The sequence below is a fragment of the Prunus avium genome, chromosome 6, assembly GCF_965620075.1.
Source record: "Prunus avium chromosome 6, drPruAviu1.hap1.1, whole genome shotgun sequence".
In the NCBI taxonomy this organism is placed as follows: Eukaryota; Viridiplantae; Streptophyta; class Magnoliopsida; order Rosales; family Rosaceae; genus Prunus; species Prunus avium.
In genome coordinates, this window is record NC_142289.1 from 36032055 (window position 1) to 36057667 (window position 25613).

A 25613-nucleotide genomic window follows, 5' to 3' on the forward strand; every position below is an offset into this window, starting at 1 on the left:
AAGACAATAATTGTGCTTTAGTTTTTCAAATGTTACATTTGTGTTTTTGATTTCAAAATCTAATCTAAAAGCCTGACCAAAAAAAAAAGACTTATTTAAAAGCTGTTTTAGGGAGACTTGCTGATTTGGGAGGGAGGGTGCAGATTGGGGAGAGGGGTTTGTTTTATTTTATTATTTTAAATTTTTTTATTTATATATATTCAATTTAAAATTTCTTATTAATATTTTCTTTCACTAAGCCAAAAAAGTGGGCCATACAAAAGACACGTCATTACTTAACGGGTTTTCTGACAGTCAACTTAACGGAAAGTTTAAATTGGTCGAATTTGAAAACAATGGGATGTAAGTTTATGAAATTGAAACTCGAGGGTCCTTATTAAGAATGACCCCAAACATTGAGGAGGTCTTTTGATGTTAGCCCTTTTTTTAAATTATGTTATTTTATCATTTTATATAATATTTTTAGGAATTGGTTGGTTAGTGGGTGGGCCCTATAGTAGACACGTCAGCATTTAATGATTGACCACACGAACAACTTAACAAAAAGATGAAATTGGACGATATTACAAACGTAAGGTTGTAAATTGATAAAATTGATACCCTGGAGTCCATATTGAGAACCACCCCAAACCTGCTGGGTGTCTTTTGTCGTTAGCCCAAAGTTTTATTCACACTATTCCAAGTGATGTTTTGATCCAAAGACACTTTCTCCTGAGTTGGAGTAATGCTACGTATATCATATTTAACTTTACTCATCATTTTGTAATGACGAAGAAACTCTCAAATATTTTTATCAAATAAGGCGGCCATATTGCCCAACTCAAGCATGGACTCGGGATTCAAAAATGATTAGCACTAATTTTTAGGCAAATTTTTCCAATCGGAACATTTTTATTGAAATTTCGACAAAATCTACTTTATTTTTATGACATTTTCCAAACGGTATATAACAAGCATATCAACCACTAAATTATAGATACTAACAACTTAACAATAACACAACTATTAAAACAAAGAACTTATTAGATAGCATTACCCATTGATCTCTAGATTATATATCAATTTTTTAAAACCTCTAATATTTAAATCCCTGACTTAAAATTTAGAAACAATCACAGGAAAAACAAGAGTACAATAAGAAGAGAGGAGAAAGAAAAAGAAAAAAGAGAAAAGAAGAGAGTTGAGATGGAGAGTCACGAGCATGCAAAAGAGGGCTGGGGAGAGAATCTTCTTTCTTGGTTTTTATCTTTTGTCTTGGGTAATAAAACTGGACTGAGCAACGTTTTTTTCTTCAGAAGTACTGGGCACCCCTAGGCTACGTAGGTATCAGAAAATATTCTAACATTTGGGTCCATGCCTGGCCCAACTACCAGTCACTCGCTTTCCCAGTCTCTACGAGGCGTTTTAACAAGGCTAATTACATTCTTGGTCCCCGTAAATTGACTCATTTTCCATTTTGGTCCTTGTCATTTTTGTTTTCGAAATTTTAGTCATGTAGTTTAGTTTAGTTTGCAATCAAACCTAAATAGTATACTCCGTCAAATTAATTGATGAGATTCAACGTGACGGTATGCGACTACCATATGTGAGGATACTATTGTTTCTCCAAAATATTAGCAATCAAGGTCATCTATTTTCTCACTAATTTTACACTTATAGGACTTGATTGCTACCTAAACAAACCTAAATACGAAATTGTCAAAATTAAAATGACCTGGACCAAAGTGGACTAGCCTTTGCTACAGCACATACCCATGTGCCCCATGTTCTGCTGCTGAAAAAGATACAACAACAACAACTTTCTGACTCTAAAAAGACGGCCTCCTGAATCTAATAAAAAAAAGTTACATCTTACTACCAAAAGCCAAAGAACTTGATGGAAGTGATTGTGTGGATAGGGTTGGTGCTTTCTTATATCATTTTGGACTCTGCAAGAAAGCTATAAAAAATAGGACTAAATTGGGTCATTTGGATAGAGGAACCATTTTTACGATTGGTTCAAATTCAATGGACTCTGCAAGAGCTTTAAATTCTATTTCATATGTGGATTAGGCCAGTTGGTCAAGACAGTGTGCCATTCGTCATCTTGCACTTGAGTTCGATTCTCCTTTTCGTACATTAGAATAGTTTAGAATATTATTTTCTCAAAAATAAAACGCAGCAAATAGTGCACATCTTATAAAGCTCTTTGATTTTTATAAATATATATATCATTAATGTTACAACTTAGAAATGGGTTGTAACCTAAATGAGGTAAATTTCATTTCTCCTCCAGAAATCTCAAATGTGAAAGGCCCAGCGGGTGTTTGTAGCTCACCTCAGCAAACCTTCACTTCACAACTCTTGGCTTTTACACTCGGTTAAAAAGAAAAAGGACAGCAGATAGATATACAAACTTTTTACTAATAATCTAGTGGAATAACTCTAAAATTGACCCCCTGAGAAAGTCTGACCAAACTGCCAATTACCAGGGGCCACGTTGTAGTTTGTGACAGTTCTTCCGTCACTGGTGGTCACTTGGAAGGAGAGGCTCTGGCCATTGAGGTAAGTGTTGCTCTGCCAGTTTTGCCCCCAGTTTCTTGACATGGGTTGCCACCCTGTTCTGGATCCCTTGATTGAAACTGAATGGACGTCTCCTGCACCACCCACGTTGGTGATCAAAACCAGGTTGAAGTAGGAGTGGCCATTGATGGTGAATCTTATTCCTCCTTTCTTCATACAGGGCACTCTGCGCAACACCAACAGAAAAACACCTCCCATTAGTTTTTCTAAACCCATAATTATAACCGACTAATGTTCTCTTATTAGATATTTGATATATTATGTCATCACTAACTTAGAACCGTTCATTATCATTCAAGTTATTAATCTGACAATATAACATGAATGCCGGACATAAAACTCTCTGACAAAACAATATTTACGGATTATAACCTATGACAATTGTAATTTAACTATGGTTATTTACCCCATTTTATATAATCTAGAAAACTAGTGATGAGCAATGTTGTTACTAACTCTGAACCGTTCATTATCATTGAGTTTCTCGGTTTGACAATATTCACGGATTATAACCTATAGCAATTGTAATTTCACCATGGTTATTTACCCCATTCTGTATGACCTAGAAAACTATAAACAAAGAAATGTTTTGTTTTTACCTTCTGAAGGTAACAGGCACAATCCCAGCGCGGTATTGGGCAATTTGCAAGAAAGCAGGCTCGGCCAAATCAAAGTGCTGGAGAGGAGGATTGCACCAGCCGCCATTATCGTTGGACTGAGCAAAGTTAGGTGGGCAAAAGTTTGTAGCAGTAACAATGATGCTTCCAGGACGACACCATCTAGGGTCATTGTTGCATCTCATTTCATAACAAGAGCCACAGCTCAAGCCATTGTTAAACAAGGCTGTGCTTAAAGCTGCAGTGTTGGTTCCATACCCCTGGCTGTACAAGTTCCCATACCCACATGCTCCCCCTGCAAAAAACCCAAATCAAATATCAAACCCAACTCTTAATTTAAAAGAAACTCTTTTTTTAATTTTCGGGAAATGTTATTCGCACTTCCAGTTTGTCATTCTGCGAGTGTGCATAGCAACTGCCGATTTTTTTACCATGGTAAAATTTAGACTTACCCATTGTTCCCGAGGCATCACCGCCACCATAAAAAGTGGCATGAGCGCCTTCCCAGCCACCATAATCAGCAAAAGCACCATGAAGGTGAAGATTGAAGAGAACAAGAGAGAGGGCTAGAGGAGCTAAAGACAATGCCTGAGGTGCCATTTTTTGATATGATTTTTCAATAGGAGAAAGGAAGAGAGAGGAGGAGCTTTGGTTTTTATGCAGGGGAGGTGTTTGTTTTGATTTGTGCTTAGAGTGCACGAGGGGGCCTCTATTTATAAGGAAACTTGAGATTACTTATGACTGAGTTTTGCACACATTTCATTGAATAGAAAGTCCCTAGCAGCAAGTGATTGAGAAAAATCAGGTGCACATGCGCTGGTTCTGGTTGGGGTTACCAACCGCTACGCCAGTGGGCCAAACTTCTCCACATGCAATTTCCTAGCCATCAACTTCATACAATTTTTATTTTGAATTTTATATTCAGATTTTCTTTGATCACATTGATTGGCGCCAATCAGTTGTTATTCACACTCGCAGTTTGTCATTCCGCACTCATAACATGTGTCCGATCTCTGTTTGTAGGTGCTTAATTAAATTTAAGTACAGGGCATAATCTTTAGTTTGGGGCCCAAGAAAGTTGAAAATGCCCTTCTATTTGTTGAATCAATGGTAGGGTCTTAACAGATAATGGTATCCTTGCACATGGCTGAAAATTTTGTTAATGAAAGCATTGAATTCTGAAGTATTTTACTTTCTGATGCTTTCTTTTCTTTTGTGATGTATCCTTCTCATCAAGTAATGAAGAACAAAAGGGCATCCCTGACAACGCACCAAAACCTTTAAGCATTAGGGTTTTTCGTAAAACTAAAACACTCTTTGTAAGTTTGCAAACAGAATTTTCCAAATCTCTGCACAATGTCATCTGCTTGGCTCATGGTAGGAAGTGGCAACCAACCCATTATTTCATTTGCGTGTGTCAATTTGGGTAGTGCATGTGTTATGTTTAATCACTGCCCCACACATGTTTCTTTCTGCCTTGAATACTATATAGCATTAACTAATTAAGGCAATACAAGTCTTCCTTCCAAGTTGGCTTTGCCTCTCTCTTTTCACACTTTTAAACTCTTAAATTAATAAGTTTCGAGTTAAAATTTTCCTTTATAAAAATATAAACGAGCGAGAAATTGCACATGAATGAGTGCATGATGACTTCCTCTAACTATTACGATCATTAACCCCAAAAAGGGTTCATGTAGGGTAAGATCCATTGTACAATGTTTATGTATTATTTACGATATACATTTGTATGTATGTGTATAGTGGTATAAATTTCTCAACAAAAAAAAGGTATAAATTAATAATGATTCTGGTGTGTTACGTGGGCATGGGGGACATCAGCAATTATGTGTTATCCATTTTGTTGGGCGTTTGGTCACATGGGTGACCGACTTACATTGAATATCACAGAGGACTCGTGCCTGAATTTTGGACCGCGAAATTAAGGCATGTAGCTGGGAACTTGAGGTTAAAGGGGTTTAACGCCAAAACGATGGCGTACTTGACACAAATTTCAGGTCATGAGCATGCGTTTTCTGTAACAAATATTTATATAATACTATCTCATGATATAAATTAGCCGTCCCATTACATCGAAATACTATATTTGTTAGGTCATCATAAGTCATCGAGTGACATACTTAACACATAATTCAACAGACAAGTATCGTATTTTCATGTGTTCATAGAACGTAGCATTGAAAAATCTCACTTCTTGTCATTTTGTTTTCAACTTCCCTTATCTTCAATATCAATGTCAGACTCAAGAATGGGTGTTTTTACAGTTCGTATGTTTCTTTGTGTGGTAGGTAAAACAAGTCACTAACATACAAAAACCAATTACAGGTGACATGACAATCTTATCACTCTCTCTATTTTTGGTCGGACGCTATCTTATTTCTCTATTTGATTTCAGTTGAGAGACATGGTTTTATTTTCTAATTCGGTCTCAATTTAAACAATCAATTACCAGATGGAACAAAAACAAACCCTGCTAACGAGCTTAATTGTGCATGAACCAAAATTAACAACATATGCAAGTCTAATTAAACATCAATAAAGTAATGCATCTTGTCTTATATGCATGCACAAATTATTAACAATTTTTTGAATCTTTTATCACAAAGCGAAAACAAAGAGAAATATCACTAAATCAATAACCATAACTACATGATTTAATTGTGTCGGCCACGACAAATTAATCTTTGCTTTTTTCTTATTAACTGGGTTGCTAATCACTTTAATTCCAGAGGAAACATATGTATGAAATATATAATTCAGCAATTAGCAATTGCAACACGAACAGTCTTGTACAAATATTCTCATTGTTTTTGCTCTTGTCCGGATCTGTTTTCTGCAGGCTTTTTCACTCTGGTATTTACGACAAATTTCTGAAAGGTTTGAGATATATCATATATAGATATGTATATATTTTTATATATGCATGTCGGTCCTGCCATCTTAGGAGCACATGCAGAGTTCCATCTTTGCGGCCTTTACTGTTCATGCATCACTTTCATCAATCTTGAAAGTATTCATAAATTAATTAACAGTCTTTATTATTATATTTATATAAAAATATTGTAATTCTTTTTGTTTGGGGGTTACAAAAAATATTGTAATTCATGCAACAGTTACAACAACAACAATAATATTTTCGTAATCTCCGAGAAATGAACTTGAGGAAGCATCTTAAACCACCGTTTTTGTCCCATGTCAAAACCCTGCTCCCTTGGCTTTCGATATTGCAAGTCTTGTCTTGTCCACCACACCTGAAAGAGAATATTTTAGTTGGGATTAAATTTTCTAGCAATCTTTAACCCATATTGCATATATTTTTGCAGGATTGTCTTAGGGATCTTGATTCTCAAGGCTTTGAGTGCATATTTTTCCTCTATGCCATCAAATCATGAGATGGGAAAACTTATGTGGAGTTATTTTTGCCATAAAACATTCCAATTACGAAATGATACGTGATCTACGTGATAATGCTGATTGACAGAACATTCTAATTACAAGATGACACAGATTGAATTTTGTGGTTAAATCTATTAGATTTATACTATGTCTTCAATTGTAGAACAATTGATACACAAACACAACACGTGGCTGGGCCTCATTAGCCTAGTAACACCCCTACATATGGAATCTAGCAGCAGAAATTTGAAGAATTTGAGCCATACAAATCATATTTTTCATTATTTCCTTTTTGTCACTTTTGTCATTTTCAAATATAATTTCTTAAGCAAATGTTGGGTTGTGACCAGAGCTCCAAGAGGTCCATGTCCATGACATTGGATAAACCAAATATCGACAAGGGGGCACGAGGATTAAATTATATATTATGGTTAGGATAGGAGTCTTTGAAAGTGGCCTTCACAAGGACTTGTCTTTGAGTTTCTTGGTAAGAGGATATATAGGCTTCCATATCAGATTTTGGTAGGGACAAAATAAGAAAATTTGGACCCTCCTTGATGCATCTCAATCATATGACCTAAAACCCTACCATGTGCATTTCAAACCAAAACTTCAGAAAATTTTGACCAAATATACCCTCTTAACTTTATTTTGCTTCATCCCATTTTTTGATATTGACCCTCATGCTGGGATGCTTTGAGGATTTACCAGAGAATCACAAATTTCACTTTATTACCAATTTATGAATCTTATTCAAATGAATGAATGAATGCACCTGCTCCAAACTGAGGCTTCATTGTTTCTAATGGTTTAGTTTTTGACAAATATAATCAAAGCTGGACTATATTTTCAAAAGAGGCTGGGGTAGAACGTAGATGACATCTTGAAGGTTGCAGGGTCTTCGATGCCTTGCATCGACTCCGATCGTGCTTCAGCCTCTTTCGGGTCAGTGTTGCAACCCCAAACCCGAGTCGCAAGTCTACGACACTTGGGCGATGATTGTTGTAGATATGTTCTGTACCAGTTGATGACATCCTCCTTGTGAATGGTTTTGAGCTCTTCTGCTTCCTCTGCTGCAAAGTCAAACATATACCTGAAGGCCAGCAATTGTTAGAGTTGGAAGAATGAGCTTCAACTCACGAGGATTAGAAATCCCAAAGAAGCAATTTATGATCTTTCTAAATGCAGTCTTTGGAATTACAAGGACGACGTCACCTTTTTCCAACAATCTCACACCAATATCTGTCGGTTTCACAAGTGAGGGATAGATCTTTCTCCAATAGGCCAGCCATTAGCCCACTTCTATAATTTTCAAACAAATCATCATCAATCCCTTCCTGCGAATGCCAACAGTTTCTCAATAACTAACTCTGACACGCCAATGCAGAAACAACAATGATGTAACTTAAATCATGAACTAGCGGCATCTGGAAGCTGACTGCTTACCAACAATTCTTCCAGACCATTTATAAAGTTGTCAATTCTCTCTTGTAAGTAGACTGGGCTGTACTCAGACGACTGAACATAGAAAATAAAGCCGAAAACACGGTATGTTATCCGTGGGCCACACTCAACAATATATCCAAGCTGCTCCTTCGTCCTATTTCAATAAATAGACAGCCGTCACAATTATATGAATGTGTATATATATATATATTGAATGCATCATCTTGACCCAAATACTAGTTAGAAAGTTTAAGTAAGCATCAAACAGAATCACCTTAGCTGATTGAAAAGTGGTTCCCATATAATTTCAATAAAAAGATCTATCACTCCGTTCATTCTGGTCAACACTTCCTGCTCAATTTGAAAATGCAGCTGCAAGATGAAACCAAAACCATGGGAAGAATATCAACATATATAAGATGAACAAAGTAAATCTTTATACATGAAAAACCAAACAAAATTAGCCCATTTTGAGTTACCTCAGTTACAGAGTTTGTTTCCGACTTGTTCTTCACACTGGCATCTCTGACCAGGTTAGAACCAGGAGGAAGACAAAGAACACGTTCTCTATGCCACAATTTGGTAGGAAGTGGTTGTACGGAAAAATTCATTTTGAATAAATTTGAAAGGCTAATTGCTTCTTCTTCTAACATATTGCCATGGCAAAGGCCCTCAATGAATACCTGTACATATTGAGGAGAATGTAAGCTGTAAGCAAAATGCCTGAATCAAACTAATTCTAAAAGCAATATAAATATTGTTAAAGAACATTGCAAGATTAATTATTTGATTCACACTTGGAAGCCACCTCTCCGATTCTTTCACAATATCATACCACTCTCCACTTATCAAATTACATGTGAAGGCGGAAGAATAGGAGGTCAAGAAGCCTGAACAGCATGATTTTCTAATGGCTGGAGGATGATGTTGAGTTTGATGAATGGACTGAAGTAAACTATAACAAATATTCATCATAACATATATGTGTGCAGCGTGTACCTGGGACCAAAGCTCCGGAATAAATAAATTCAAATCAGAAATAGACAGTTCTTCTAAAACATGCAATTTGTCATCTGGATCATAGAAAGTCTGCCACAGAACTTGCAGTCTCAAGTATGATGTGTGCGCCAGAGGATTCATATTCATGTTCTTTATCCTTCGCTTCATATTTTCTTTAGTAACCTGTTAAAGTGTACTTAGGGATGGACAAGCCGGAACTAGGAAGGCATAGAGTGGAGTGACATACCTTCAAGCGATCATCGGTTGGCAAAAAGTTTTTGACTGTGGCCAAGATTTTTGATAAGAGAGCTGGAAGCTTATCGTTGAAACCACAGACCTTGATCTCCAGTTTTTCACCAACCGGACCTACATAAGCTTCCAGAGTGGCAAGCAGTGCCTGCATCCACAGACCAAAGGTTCCGCTCATGTATGCATTCCAAAAACATCTTTGCTATGAAGAACTAGGTCACTAAGTCACTGAGAGAAAAATGATCTACATGGATGAATACAGCATCAATTGAATAGGTCACTCTTAAAAGAAAGGCCTTGGTCAAATGGCTCTTTAGTGCTCAAAACTGAGCTAAGCAAGACAAGGGGCGCTTCTAGCATAACTTATAATCTTACAACTGAATTACTAAATATTGAGGAGATTAAAATGAGGGAAGTTTGTTAAGAAATTTAAAACTTTTGAACAGAAAGACCGCCCACTCTTAAGAAGATTTGGATAAGAAAACACAATGTAGTTTCTGATTTACATAATGAGAAGTTAATAGAAGATATTTTACGTACATCCAATTGCTAGGCTGTACTATTGTAAGCCACTATAAAATCCAAGTCCTTCTACTGAACAAACTTGGACGCAGACTGCAGATAGATTCAGAACTGAACTAAATGCAATTGGTGTTCCCCTAAAACGTTTTTAAGTACAAAAGAGCCATCTAAATGAAGCACAAACTAATTAGTTATGAAGGACATGACATGCACCTGATATATAATCTCATTCAGCTCATCTCTAAGAAGGCGACCATATAGTTCCATCAAAATAGAATTCCTCAGATTAGCATATCCACCCTTCAGACTGATGCGGAAGTATGTATTCACCCGCGGAAGCTTAAAAGTAGTATCAAGCTTGTACCAGAGCTTCATTAATGGTTCATCAATTATACATCTTGGGGAAGATATATTTGCAGGATCATCATGACACGAGTTATCGGAACGGATGGAAAAATCACAAGGAATGAACTCGTTTTTAGAAGGGAGATGCAATGAGACATCAATTTCTAGAGGATCCTTCCACAAATCCATCAAAGAAGGAGATATATCCTCCTCAGTATATTTTGACCCAAACCAAGGCTCGCACTGGAAATCTGAAACAGTTAAAGCCCTAATGGGAATATAAGGGATGTCACCAGAAAACCTACTAGAGACACTTCCTATAATATTCCCTAAATAATAAGATGCAGTTAGATGGACAACAAGCATCCTTCCTCTCTTTTTCTATCTTTCTTTTTCTTTTTTCTTCTTCTTTTTTGGGCATAAAAGGGCATAGAAGATTTACCTTCTGACTTAATTGAGGACTTTGATACCAAATCAACCCTCATGTTATCTGGTGTGAAGAAACCAAGAACATGTTTTATCAATTCCTCATCCCAACTCTCGTATGCATAGCCACCATAAATTATATATTTTGCTGGATAAAATAGTAAACTTCCTGCAACATAGAAAATTTTACAATAGTAAACAAGAGATGAATATGGTGATATCCTTTGGCCAAAAAAGAAATAGACATTCTAAAAAAGAAAACTTATGGAGCACGGATACTTTAAGTCAGGAAAAACATGACCAAGGAAAGATGTGCAGTTTCGCTAACAAAAGAAAACCTGCAAGTCCTGAAGCATAAGAATCCTGGGCTGGTTCCTCTGAGAATTTAAATTCCATATTTCCAATATCCTGGAGTTCCCTAAATATCCATTCTTGTGGAGACACTTGATGCAGTAACTTAATGTATTGATAAACAATGCCAATTATGTCGAACATCTACAAGATAAGACCACGTATAGAAAATGTGAAGTAATAAAGATAAAAGCAAACTTTGCTCCAAAGTTACTGATGCTTTCCAGTTTATACACGTGGAAAATATAAAGGTAAGAATCTATGAAATCGTCAAGTTCTCCCAAACTCTCTAGGAAAGGAAATCCAAAACTAAGGTAGGTTCCCAAGATGATAGAAAAACTCATCTGTGGGACAATCAAAGTTATCTTATACCAAAATATTCTCTAGGAGGATAAAATAGAGATAACACCTTTTCCAATCCAGAATCAGTGAGGCGTATGGTCATGTTGAAGACATAAGCCACAGAAGTTTGGTAAATACATCCACTGCCAGCACCAGCAGCCAAATATGTTGCCCACCCTCTAGCTTTGAGGTAAAAATGCAAACTTCCCCGGCCCTCTGGAAAACGCATGACTTAATTAGCGCTCAAAATTAAGGTAAGTTTCTCACTGTGTAGCTGGAAAACAATCTAGATAACTAAATCCGGTGTGAAATGTAATATTGTTTATGCAATGTGCATGACATACAAAAGCAACAAAATATGATGACCATTCCAAAGGAAAAAATAATCATTTAGAATGAAAGTGACAGAAGAACTGAAGCATTCAAGCTCCTTTCTTAAAATAAAACAAAACTGGATTGTAAAATCAAAGTCTCCAGAGACCTCTACTTTAAGGAGTTATAACTGCTGCTTTTGCCTGTACTAACGATGCTTTGTGGTCTGCAGAGGAATAATAATTAACATAAATTAGCTAGTAATGAATCATTACCGTGTCCAAGGAGATGAGCTAAATAATCGTCTGGTTTCTTCAAATACTCTTGATGAAGACATGGAAGTGTCCATGTCAAATAGAGCATATGAAAATCTCTAACAGGCTCTAGCCTGTAAAGTTTTCCAGCTTTCCAGATAGGGCCTTCTGCCTTGAACTGCAGCTTTTCTTGGGGACCTTTTTTGACATTACTAAACAACTCCACAACCCAATCCTCAAGTATATCAAGAGATTCTGCAGGATCAATTACAACTATTACAATTAACATAGATTTGATAAATCAGCAGAATAAAAGATTGTTCTTGGTTTGTTGATTGTATGCATAAATGATTAAACATGAATGAATTTTTTTATTTGATACAGCAATCAAAACTACAAGATATCAACAATGGCACCACCAGACCACTTAATAGTTGATGGCAACAGTAATTCCTTCTCCATTGCCACTAGTCATTCTCACCAATAAATATTGCCAGAATATCACTATCACCGATAGATCAATATCACCGATCGAACATCACAAATGACAAAATTCAAATGTGTAATTGTGTACACCAATATCAACCAATTCAAAGAATCCGATATAATCATCCATAAAACAGAAACCCCGAAGGCCGAGTAGATAAGTAAATCCTTCTAAAACCTGCAATTGGATATAAATCAAGTCAAACTGGAACTACTTCATTACTTCCATTCCAGCACACTATGTTGTACAAGACATATCCAATAATATTTATCAACATTCAACCCCTCAAAAACAATGCTTAAACAAAAAAGAAAGCAAAACCCAATAGAGAGCAAAACTGAAACGGAAGGAAAGAATAAAATTTCACCTCCACCAATGACAACTAGCTTCATCAGTCCACCATGGTAATAATCTCTGTACAATTTTAGTATTCGTTCACGCAAGTTGATCCCATTTTCCATTGCATCAACCAAGCTCTTCTTATTTCCTTTCATGCATGCATAAAACAAAGAGTGGTGATTTCCCCACTCCAATTTTATCCACTTACACTCCATTTTATAACTAAAAAAGGAGTGTAAGTGGATAAAATTGGAGTGGGGAAATCATTACCCAACAAAATGTAGTTTCATATGAATAGAATCTTTTTTGTAACTGAGAGAGAGAGAGAGAGAGAGAGAGAGAGAGAGAGAGAGAGAGAGAGAGAGAGAGAGGGAGAAGGGAAAAAATACAACAATGGATTCAAGTTTTACCCCAAAAGAACTTATTAAATGGGTGACCAGGTGTGGCTGTATGGCAGTGAAATTGTTCAAGGCGGCAAGACTCATTCTGCAAAACCTGGTTAAATTCTGCATTCCAAAATTAATTTTTTCAACAATAAAGAATACCGTTCAGTAATAAGAACTTGTAAGCAAAACTGGGAAAACTTTTAAAGGAAAAACAGAAACTAATAAACTTGGTTAAGACTTGCAAGCACCTGAATCTACAGCCTGTACCTCTCGCTCCATGGCTTCAATTTTCACTAGGGGGGAAACAAAGAACTGAGAAAATCTGATAAGATAAAGAGCCGAAATGAATACAATTACAGAAATTTCATACAAAGCTAAATATATTGCTCTAGGAATATATGGAGCACAGAGCATTTTACCATGTATTCTAATTTCAAGCGATTTATATACCTTTGATCATAACTCAATGAAAAGTTTATGGCAAGCCAGATATTGAGGAACACAAAAGAAACACTTTGTTGGATCTTAAGGATCAAAAAGGGAAACCTCATTTCCAATCCAAGATACGGTTAGTGCACCAATAAGTAATATCCTTATCAAGTATTCAGCATGTAAATATAAGAAAAAATGTAAATGCAAAGTAACTTAATTTTTTAATCTGCAGTATAGTCATATCACATTTGTTTCAGAACATAAGTAGGACGATGATCGGTGCATATTTACATATCATTTTGTACCCTTCTAGCTTATGATTTGGTTATGTTTTTGAGTTAAACTTGTGCTTTTAATCTTTTTTGTGTTTATCTTTCAGTTCATTGAGCTTTAGGTAATAATGAGGGCTTTGGATAGTAAATGATGCAATCCATGCATGTTAAGGCCTAATTTGGATGAATGGATGAAGAGCTTAAAGACAAACTCAATTTTGGCTACAGTCCCCTGCCAGCCCAGTTTCGTAGGTCATATTGCAAGCTTTGTTTCAGCAACCTACATAGCTCGGATGAGGCCACATTCTTCATGAAAGTTGTTCCAATGGGTGTGTAATATAACATATCCAAAATTCAGCCCCATTGGATAAATATGGAGTCTGTTACTTAGCAAACACAGAGCCATGCTCAGGATGGATTTTATCAGCGCGCAAAATGAGTTAGCAATTTGTTTTGGCCTTAACTTCCTCCTCCGACCTTGGATTGGCCCAAATGATATATGGCTGGAAAGAAGACATTCTGAACTTCAAGTTTGAGTGCTTAAAGTCTTAATTTGCTTAAGGGAAGCCCAATTCGTAAGCCCTTGAAGTTGCTGGTCATACTGACCTCAGGATGAGCTATTATTTCTGGTTGGAAGCTTGGTCATGGTGACATGAAGATGAGCTAGGGCTGCTGGTGGGATTTATTAGTGAAGTGCATCAACCATTTCAGATTTTATAATTCAAGTGTTGTATGCATTAGTCTTATTGAATTCTGATTTTCACTTCCCCTAGGCCTATAAATAGGGAAGTTCTCTAAGCTTGTAATAACACCCCAAGGGGGGGAGCTCTCAAACACTTCTCTAGAGCTCCCTTCCCTTCTCTCCCTCAAATTCTCTTAGTTTCTCTTTCTAGTTTTCAATTGTTATAATGAGATCTTTGTGCTGAAATTCTCCTTAAGTTTTTCCAAGTTCTACTTAATTTTCATTGTTATGTAAATTCTTTTCTTTAGTTTTTCAAGTTTGATTAGTTTCCAAGTTTCAATTATGGTTCATGTTCTTATTCATTATGCTTATAAGTTAATATGCTAGTTTGAATGATTGATCACCATTTAGGCTTGCATGTTAGCTATCTTGGTTTGAATTAAGAGTATACACCATGCTTTAATTCGAATTGAACTATGAATAGGAAGAGTATGTATGGACATTCGACAACAGGGATTAGATACATACTTGGTTGTTTAAAATGTTCTTCTATGCTTAATGGGTTCCTAATGCTTAATTTTAGGTTAGACAACAAATGATCAAATTAGGGAATTAGGAACACAAGGTTATGACCACACACCATGGCTTAATCATACTTTAGCTAGAATCAATCCATTAATCTAATTGAACTTGGGAACTTATCTGCTTGAGTTAGTTATTTCTTTCTTCCTTGTTTTATTTATTTCCTTTCTTTTTCATTTCTGTTTTGTGTAGGAAAAATGAATTGGATCATTCAATCACCAATCCTCGTGGGATCGACCTCGCACTTACATATGCTATACTACCTAACGGCTCGTGCACTTGCGAGTATCACAAGTTGAGGATGCAATTGAATCCATTTTGGTGCAGCTGTATCCACACAACAAGTTTTTGGCGCCGTTGCCGGGGATCGGTAACATTGTTTGATTCTATTTAGCTTTCCTACTTTTTTTTTTTTTTTCTTAACTAGACAATTTCAAGTTTTAAAGTTAATGACGTTAATGGACAAGTTGTGTTTGTAGTCCAACAGAAAAGGACAATTGCCCAACAAGCAAGAGAACTGGGTTTAAGTCCCAGCTTACACAACCCATTGGTGCTTGTTGCTTTGAAGCATGGAATTGGACTTGTGTTGATTTTTCCTTTTCATTTTTAGTTTTTTTTTATATTTCGTAATCCTTTAATTCCGTTTCAAGTTTTTGTGTGTGTTTGTTTTAGCAATGTAAATAGCTCAATAAAAATTTAGAGAGATGGCAACTTCAAAGATAGGAAGTGTGGAGTAGTGGGAGAAGTCGCGACCTCCAAATGCATCACGCTCGACCTAATCGCTTCAAGGGGAAGCATTTCAATCCTTTCTCTTCTTTGAATTCTGTTTATTTCCGTAGTTGTTTTTGCCTTTTGGTCTGCGATGAGTTCTTTGTTTTTCTATGCTGAATCCAACCATATAAAGAACATAAACTTTAGACTTACGGTTGGAAAGTTATAGCCTAAAAACTGAACATAGGTCGAAGCTGAAAAACATAGAAACGAATCTGTCCAAATGGTGATAAACGGGTGATAGAAAGTGCTGTTTGTTTTTTTTTTCTTTGGTTTCTTGATTTGTTTCTTTTAGTACAACAATTTATGTTGTTTGTTTAAATTTGTTTACAGTACTTAGTTCATTTTCGTTTATGGTTTGTTGTTTCATTTTATCTTAATTTGTTTTTTTTTCTTATCTTAAAAATTTTTAAAAAAAGATTTTTCATATGAGCTGACTTATGGTAACCCCAGTGAGCACTTCCATTAATACAGTGTCTAGGAGTTCTTTAGGCGACACCTTCGGTGTCTAAGAAGTTTGGGTTTTAAGCGGGACCATTGTGACCCCTCCAACCTTCCCGGATCCCCTGGCTGTGTTTCCTGAGGCCCTTAACTGGTCATCCATGAGTTGCTTGTATATTCGTGTGTTTTTAAATTAAGTTTTTTTTATTTTTATTTTTATTTTCTTTGTTTTCTTTTCTGTTAAGTCTTTGTTTTTGTTTTGTTAAGTTAGTTTATGTATTTATTTACGTGGTATGGTTAGTTAGTTTTTTTTTTCTCTGAGTGTTAAAAACAAACTTTATTTCAATTCAAACATTGCATAAAAACAAAAAAAAATAAAAACAAAAAAAAAATAAAATAAAAAATAAAAAAAAATAAAAATAAAAAACAACATCATCATCATCTTCTTCATCATCTTCTTCATCTTCTTCATCTCCATCATCATCATGGCTTGCCTCTATTTTCTCGCACTTGTAGAATCTGCAGCAGCTCCACATGGTCCTCATTTTTTCTCTGCAGTGCTTCCACGTGCTGATTGGCACAGTAGAGCCGCTTCTGCAAGTCCGCCACCATAGTCTTCAAGGAAGCTACTTCCTCGCTCAGCGCGGCACACTCACGTGTCCTCGCCAGTAATCGCATGCCCAAATTGGTAGCCGAGACCGCATGGAGCACAGATAAAGTGTGGGACTCCTCCACTGCCACCTTGTCCGACCGCTGTGCCACATGCAAATGATCTGCCGGTGTGAGTATACTGCCAATCATGCCACCCAGCAGCACTGCTCTGTTCGGCCTTCCCTCAACAAAGTTCGGTATTGCCTCAGCAAAGTTTGAGGCCGTGCCGTGATGATATGTGGAGTTTGGAAAGACAGTGTTTGGAGGAGCCCTTGTCTGGGCATTCGGTGGTGCAAGTGAGAGCTCAAGGTTGAGATCATCAAGGTAAGTGCATGAGGATGCCATTTGTTTTGCTTCTGAATTTTTTGATGTTTTTCCTTGAGTTTGCAGGAAGAAATGCTGGGTATCATCCGCTTGCAGAGGTGTGGTTTAAATAGACATATGCTGATGAGAGAGAGCCAACACCATTTCGGATTTCCCGGGCATGCTCGACCTAATCGCTTCAAGGGGGAGCACCTTTACTTTTACTTTACTTTTCTTTTTTCCGTGTTTTCTGGTGTTTAATGTTTTTGCCCGTTACTTTCATTTTCTAGAGCTTTGTGTTTTTGCTTTTCCCTTTCGGCTATCATCTTTATCTTATTTTAGTTAGGGAAATGTGTTTTCTTTTCCGTTTGTCGTCTTTGTTTTCTTTTTCTTTTTCTTTTTCTTTCTGCAACCTTACTCTTTTATTTCCGAAACAAAATAACGAAAATACAAAAACAACAAAATAAAATAAAAACAACAATAATGCAGTAGGAAATCATTTCTTCTCAGTGCTTGGTGTCTCGACCATTGGAGCTTTGAGTTTGGCCCTCTGGCTGTCCTCTTCCGGGGCTTCACGCACAGCTTCTTGGGGCTCATCACTTGAGCTCCCAAAGATCGCAATCTTAGCTTGAGCGTAACTACTCTCGCGATCTGCTTGTTTGCGTTTACCCGGTCGGTCTAGGTCTTCTAGCTGTTTTCGCATGTCACGAGAGTACAACTCTACCATCTTTGATAGGTTTCTATTCTCGTCCCGCAATACTTCTACCTGGTGTCGATTCACCTCCACTATCCTTGACCTCTCCCTTTTCAAGCTTTTTATAGCAGTCTGACACTCCTCAACCATACTTCGCTCCGCCGCCAACTGACCTTTCAGCACCTCTACCTCATGGGACTTCGCAAGTAGGCGATGACCCAAACTTGCGACTGTTGCCGTACTCTGCACGCTTAGTGCCAGGGCATCGCTCACGACCCGGTTGTCATCCCTTGTCCCCAGAACACGTATATCTTTAGGAGTCACTAAATTTCTAGCCACTCCAATGGCAACATCGTTGTCCAGGAGTATTGAGTCAGTTACTGTCACAGGCCCCCGTGCGGAAGCAAAGTAGGGCATCCATACTGGTGCCGCTGCTTGGCCTCGTGTCTGAGTCGGTGGAGCTAGGTTGAGATCCAACGAAAATGGGTAGTTAGAGGCCATTTGATTTCTCACTCTCTTTTCTTCTTTCTTTCTTTTCTCTTTTGTGTGTTTCTGAGTTTGCGTTTTTTTCACCCTTTCTTATAGACTTAGTATTTGACAAACCCTAGCCATTACAGCATCTGAGCATTTTCTGAATCTCCAGCATTCCTTGAGTCCCACAACCTTCTCGCCTTCCAACCATACCCAACTCATTTATCACGACGTGTCTTTTCTGAACGAACGCGTTCAGTAAAGTCTTCGAGCCTTTCCATGAGTCCGTAATTTTTGCTTGTGGAGTCTGCGGCGCCTCTATGCGTCGACACGTGTCTCACCCTATCTGTTGGTCCCTTACACTGAACCGAGACATCATGACCCATGTTAAAATCCCGCTCTTTGTGTTGCTAATCACGGTTCGATAGTTTGTTTTTACAAAACTAAATAATAATAAAAAGCCGGAAATGAAAACAAATTGTGGGTCGGGTTTCACTTTAGTTTGGGTTTCAAAGTGGGTTAAATTCACCGTGGTTTGTGTTTCGAAATTGTGGGCTTTGGGCTTCAAAAAAATTTTTGGGTTTCAGAATTGTGTGATTAGGGTTTACTGTTTCATTTTTTTGTTTGTTTGTTTGTGTTGTAATTTTTATTTTATAATTATTTTGTTTTTGTTTTCTTTTGTGATTTTGTGATTTTTTTTTATTTGCTTTAATACCTTTCATTTGTTGTTATGACATTGTTTGTGGCTAATTTTTAAACATTGAGGACAATGCTCATTTCTAGGTTTGGGGGTATTGGAGTTTAGCAAGTAAACTTGGTTTTTCTTAAAATTTAAAAAATTAAAAAAAAATTAAAAAAAAATTAAATTTTTTTTTTTTTTTCTTTCTTGTTTTGAATCTTGTTTTGTTTAGTCACTTTCCGAACACATTTGATGAGATTGTGATAAATGTTGCATGACTTAAATAAAAAATTGAAATTTATTTATTATTTATTTTTTTTTCCTTGTAAATTTTTATTGTAAAAAAATAATAATTAATTAATTAATTAATTTGGCATCGTTCTAGCATGACATGTTCGAAACCTTCTTTGCACTTGCCATTTGTTTCATAATTCTCCAATTAAAGGATTTGCATGACCCAAAGAATTGTATCAAGCATAAATTAGACTTATATAACCATAAATGTGAGCTTTTGAGCCTTGTGCTTCATTTCATGAGTGTTATACACATACTCTTATTTTCTTGTCATCAAAGTTGTTGTTTGATCTCATTATTCATTGATTTGGTTGAATACTTAAAAGTCATTCATTCTTTTGCAATTCGATTTCATGACATTTAAGAAATGATATTAAGGCCCTCTTTGGATCGTTTGTACCTTTCAAGCTAACCTTATGCATGCTTAAGCATGATTTTCCATTGTTAACCATTTTGAGCCTACATGTAAACCTTTTCTTTCATTTTACCAATTATATTTCCCCGCCTTAGCCCGAAAAACAAGAATTTACCTTTCTAAGGAACTCATGAGCTCTAATTCGGATGTGTTTTTCATGCTAAGTTTGGGAAGGGATATTACATAAAGAAAAAAAAAAATTCACTCAATTGGTGAAAGAAAAGAAAAGAAAAGAGAAAAATTGTGATTAAGTGGTGGTTGAATGAAATTTCATTTTTGGGTTTCATTTTTGGGCCTTCTAAATAAATTGGTGTTTGTTCAATTCAAGGAAAGGAGTATGAATAATTGTAAATGAAGGTATAAGGAGTTTTGATCGTGTAAAAGAAAAAATCTAATCGTGATGATTCGAAGTCTTGTAAACAATTGTTTTATGCTCTTATATTTTGAGTTTCTTGGACTTTGTTTTATCCATACCCTTCATTTCTTACTCACCTTACACCCTTGGCCCCATTACAACCTATGTTAAAGACCTAAATTGATCTTAAATGTCATGTGGTTGAATTGCATTCATTTTTCTACTTTTAAGTGCTTGGCATCCTTCTTGAGATCATATTAATGCAAGTTCTTCATCTTTCTATCTCGAGTTAAGTCTTTATGGTTTAACTCTAATCTCATGTTTATAACTGAGTGTTGCATTATAGCCCTCTTCCGAGTGATTCATTTGTGAGAGGACAACTTTGGTGAGATTTGAAGTTGAACTTGTGCTTTATATGATTTTTGAAATTGTGTGAAAACTAAGATTGGGGAATTTGTTGCATTTGGCTATCACACTACCACACTTTGAGCATATTATGTTTTGAACTTTGCCGCTTTGTGAATAATGTTTAAAATTGAGCTTTTATTGTTAAAACTTTTGAGTCATGTGCATGAGTCATTTCTCTTCAGAAAATGTTCGGAAAGATTGTTTTGAGTTCTTTTTATTTTTGTAATTTTTTTTGTTTTGTTTTGTTCTGTTTTTGTTAATGTAATTATTATTATTTTTATTTATTATTATTATTATTATTTTTTTTTGCTTAAGGACTAACAATCTTTTAAGTTTTCTAATTACCTTGTTTTACAGAGTCAGTAAAACGTTTGTGGGTATCGTATCTGTTAAACCCTCAGGAGACAAAACTCCTCCTACTAGGGATGCCTAGAGGTTTAAAGGCTTGTTGCATATGCTCAATGCAAATCGAGTTACCTACGAAAGTGGTCTAGTTAACTTCTTGTTTGTTTTTATCTTTGTTTTCCTTTTGTTTTGCTCGAGGACTAGCAAAATCTAGGTTTGGGGGTATTTGATCGGTGCATATTTACATATCATTTTGTACCCTTCTAGCTTATGATTTGGTTATGTTTTTGAGTTAAACTTGTGCTTTTAATCTTTTTTGTGTTTATCTTTCAGTTCATTGAGCTTTAGGTAATAATGAGGGCTTTGGATAGTAAATGATGCAATCCATGCATGTTAAGGCCTAATTTGGATGAATGGATGAAGAGCTTAAAGACAAACTCAATTTTGGCTACAGTCCCCTGCCAGCCCAGTTTCGTAGGTCATATTGCAAGCTTTGTTTCAGCAACCTACATAGCTCGGATGAGGCCACATTCTTCATGAAAGTTGTTCCAATGGGTGTGTAATATAACATATCCAAAATTCAGCCCCATTGGATAAATATGGAGTCTGTTACTTAGCAAACACAGAGCCATGCTCAGGATGGATTTTATCAGCGCGCAAAATGAGTTAGCAATTTGTTTTGGCCTTAACTTCCTCCTCCGACCTTGGATTGGCCCAAATGATATATGGCTGGAAAGAAGACATTCTGAACTTCAAGTTTGAGTGCTTAAAGTCTTAATTTGCTTAAGGGAAGCCCAATTCGTAAGCCCTTGAAGTTGCTGGTCATGCTGACCTCAGGATGAGCTATTATTTCTGGTTGGAAGCTTGGTCATGGTGACATGAAGATGAGCTAGGGCTGCTGGTGGGATTTATTAGTGAAGTGCATCAACCATTTCAGATTTTATAATTCAAGTGTTGTATGCATTAGTCTTATTGAATTCTGATTTTCACTTCCCCTAGGCCTATAAATAGGGAAGTTCTCTAAGCTTGTAATAACACCCCAAGGGGGGGAGCTCTCAAACACTTCTCTAGAGCTCCCTTCCCTTCTCTCCCTCAAATTCTCTTAGTTTCTCTTTCTAGTTTTCAATTGTTATAATGAGATCTTTGTGCTGAAATTCTCCTTAAGTTTTTCCAAGTTCTACTTAATTTTCATTGTTATGTAAATTCTTTTCTTTAGTTTTTCAAGTTTGATTAGTTTCCAAGTTTCAATTATGGTTCATGTTCTTATTCATTATGCTTATAAGTTAATATGCTAGTTTGAATGATTGATCACCATTTAGGCTTGCATGTTAGCTATCTTGGTTTGAATTAAGAGTATACACCATGCTTTAATTCGAATTGAACTATGAATAGGAAGAGTATGTATGGACATTCGACAACAGGGATTAGATACATACTTGGTTGTTTAAAATGTTCTTCTATGCTTAATGGGTTCCTAATGCTTAATTTTAGGTTAGACAACAAATGATCAAATTAGGGAATTAGGAACACAAGGTTATGACCACACACCATGGCTTAATCATACTTTAGCTAGAATCAATCCATTAATCTAATTGAACTTGGGAACTTATCTGCTTGAGTTAGTTATTTCTTTCTTCCTTGTTTTATTTATTTCCTTTCTTTTTCATTTCTGTTTTGTGTAGGAAAAATGAATTGGATCATTCAATCACCAATCCTCGTGGGATCGACCTCGCACTTACATATGCTATACTACCTAACGGCTCGTGCACTTGCGAGTATCACAAGTTGAGGATGCAATTGAATCCATTTTGGTGCAGCTGTATCCACACAACAGACGATCATAGATATTTTTCAACTACAAATGCTGAGGCAATACAAAATTCAAAGCCAACGCAGGAAGAACCAATAAAACTACAGCCTTCCTTTATTGACCATAAAAATATATTCTATACCAAGGACTTCAGTTATTGATATTCAAAACATGTGGAGCTCAGACTTTACCTTCTCAAAGCACCCTTAAGAAACTCTCGTTTCACTTCAAAATGGTAGCAGGTATGCATTTGATGACCCTCCATGCTTGGACAAGTAACTATCATACTAGCAAAGAAAAGAGTAAAAAACAAGTGGCCACATACACAGCATACCAAGGAAAACAAATTAATACTAGATATCATTTGACTTTTAACCAATGAGACGAAAACAAGATAGCAGCTACCAGACACAATTACAAAGATAAAAGGTTGACATTTGATTTATCCAAAAGGGTTTCTGTTCCCATTAGGTATAGATAGAAGAAAAATGTAAATTAAAATCATTCACCAGTGACACTACTGTACAGTGTACACTGAGTTGTTCCACACAGCCCGACACATTTGCAAGCATGTTGGCAGCAAAAGAACAAGCAAGTCCTCCCGGTCATATATACGTAGAAGACATGAGATGCAATGTAGTAAACGATGGGGATGCCATGTATAAGTCATCAGATGCCATGTAGTAATCTTTAGAGACAAAAAGTTCATTCAGGTTAAGTATTTCCATGTACATACTCTCAGTAAACCTCATTTCTGATAAATGACGTAAAGGATCAATTGCATCTCCTAACGACTTACACATCAAACCCAAGTTAACTGGAACCAAAAAAAGAGGAAAAACGAAGAAGCTTGATCGACAAACAGACCTCATTTTCATCTGGAAACTCTGTACTCCCCATGAAAAGCATGTGTTCTGCAAAACTTTCAATTTGTTAGTAATGTCTGCACATCAACATTCAGTACATCCTTTGACGAAGAATGTGTGCAGGCATAACACACACCAAGAAAATGCGCAAGTCCCTGTGCCTCAATTGGGTCAGAGAAGCTGCCTATTCCTATGGACATTGCTGCTGCTGCCTACAAAGATGATCAAGCATCTTTAGTTATCCAATTAAATCAAATTCATGTAACTGAGCTGAGTAGACATGACTCTGATCATTAAGTAGATTGAAGATCAATGTCATTCTCAGTAAGTATGCTTGGAAATAGAATGACCAAAAACAACGCCAAAAGTTTATAAAAAGACAAGCAGCATACATGAGAAGCTCAACTTGGAAATTGGAATCATGAGCCTATGAAACATTGTATGAAAGTAGAAACTGTTTAATTGTAAGACAAAGAATGATGCTGGAATCTTAAAGCAGTGATCTTGAAGTTCCTCTAATTGGGAATGCAAACACAAAGTAATATTATTTTCCTACCTAAAAGCAATTTTCATAAAATAAATGCATATTTTATCAAGTTTCTCCAACTGGGTTGTCAATAAATAAATAAATAAACTTCAATGCGAATGATGGGCATTGCAGAATTTCAATGTAAATCATAGACCAACCTTCTTGGTTTGGGAAGCATCTCCTTTTCCCTTTCTCTTGGTCTGGGAAGCACCTCCCTTTCCCTTTCTCTTCCTTCTCAGTTCACCGTCTCCACCTTCCGGTTGTTCATCATCTTCATCTCCTACACCGTTCTCTTCAACCTCTCCTTCCCTGTGTTCCTCTGCCTCTCCATCCTCGCCGCCCTCATCTTCCTCCTTTAATTCTTCTTCAGCTTGTTCAGGTGGCCCTTCTGGGTAGATCTCAGGATCGTGAACGAGCAATGCAGTGAGGCCATTCTCGAGCTCAATTAGTCTGTATGATCGTATATCATTCGGAGGAGTTATTACGATATTGTCCGACGAGAAAGTGCAACGGCCCATCAGGCTAATTCAATGCAATGCAATGTAACTCGAAGAGAAAATTTGAGTTGGTTTTTTTCAGGACGTTGAATATTGCATCCAGAAAAAGCAATCTTTCATGAGGATTGCAAATATTTTTTCACGACGTCGATTCTCCAAGCTTTGGTGTGATTGGTGCACTTTTGCCCGTCATCTTCTCAAACATACTATTTTTAGGTCCTATTTCAACCCAGCAAAGTTTGAAGTTTCCATTTTGCCCGTTCAGACAAAAACTAGAGGGAAATAGCCTCTGCTTTTAAAATTGGCAGCGCTTTCCAATACCACCGCTAGCTTCAGCTCTTGCGAGCGGCTATCTCTCTCTTGCCCTTTTCGTTACTCTCCCAGTCCCATCAGAACGGTGTGCCGAAGAGAGAGAAAGAGAATTCCAGAGGAGGGAAGGTGCGGGCGTCAGAGGAGCCGCCGGCATGGAAAGCTCTGGCGGCGTTGTGATGTGGAGTCTTTGCTCTTGGTTATTGTATTAAGGAGCAAAATGGGAACTTCATTTCCTTTTTGTTTCGAGTCCTTTCCATTTCAGTTATAATTCTTGAGCTTCCAATGTTAGTAGGGATGGCAACCAGCCGATTCGGAGTCGGTACCTGTTTCCGTTCCCGGTGCCTGCCCCTATTTCCGGTAAGTATTGTTGAAGAATTCCTTTCCCGTCCTGGTCGGTGGCTATCCAAAAACCCGCGCCAAATCCCCAATTAGTATTATATCTGAGAGTCCCCTTCAGTTACAAATATTGCAAGCATATAGCCGCACGGCTATATTATTAAAATATTAGAATATATCACAGGAGAATAGCCGCTCGGCTATACTATTAAAATATTAGCTGCGAAAGAAACCAAAGGACATTGAAAGAGGCCATTGTTGTTTCAGACTTTTAGTCAATCGCAGTGTTCGAAAAATCGGCCTAGGTGGGCAGCTAGGTGGCTAGGCGGTCGCTAGGCTGGCTCAAGGCGGCTAGGCTGTCGCTAGGAAGGCGTGAGGAGGATAGGCGGTCGCTAGGCGGTCGCGAGGTGGCTAGGC

At 36.9% G+C, this 25613-nt stretch overlaps 1 protein-coding gene and 1 pseudogene across 2 annotated transcripts; both read right to left on the reverse strand.

Moving 5' to 3' along the window:
- Positions 1-2174: 2174 nt before the first annotated feature.
- On the reverse strand, positions 2175-3875 carry LOC110753885 (expansin-A4). Its single transcript, XM_021954867.2, has 3 exons — positions 3632-3875; positions 3162-3474; positions 2175-2728 (listed from the first exon to the last, which is right to left on the reverse strand). Exons 1-3 carry the CDS (start codon positions 3777-3779, stop codon positions 2425-2427), a joined length of 765 nt encoding a protein of 254 aa, XP_021810559.1. The 5' UTR covers positions 3780-3875; the 3' UTR covers positions 2175-2424.
- Positions 3876-7305: 3430 nt separating this feature from the next.
- On the reverse strand, positions 7306-25276 carry LOC110753847 (nardilysin-like; annotated as a pseudogene). The gene is made up of 19 exons (XR_015836816.1): positions 24210-25276; positions 23659-23734; positions 23524-23570; positions 22848-22943; positions 13300-13373; positions 13076-13171; positions 12694-12813; positions 11861-12094; positions 11341-11489; positions 10919-11075; positions 10597-10749; positions 10023-10405; positions 9286-9435; positions 9039-9221; positions 8519-8722; positions 8314-8411; positions 8040-8193; positions 7809-7930; positions 7306-7686 (listed from the first exon to the last, which is right to left on the reverse strand). The product of XR_015836816.1 is annotated as a nardilysin-like (transcript).
- Positions 25277-25613: the final 337 nt, after the last annotated feature.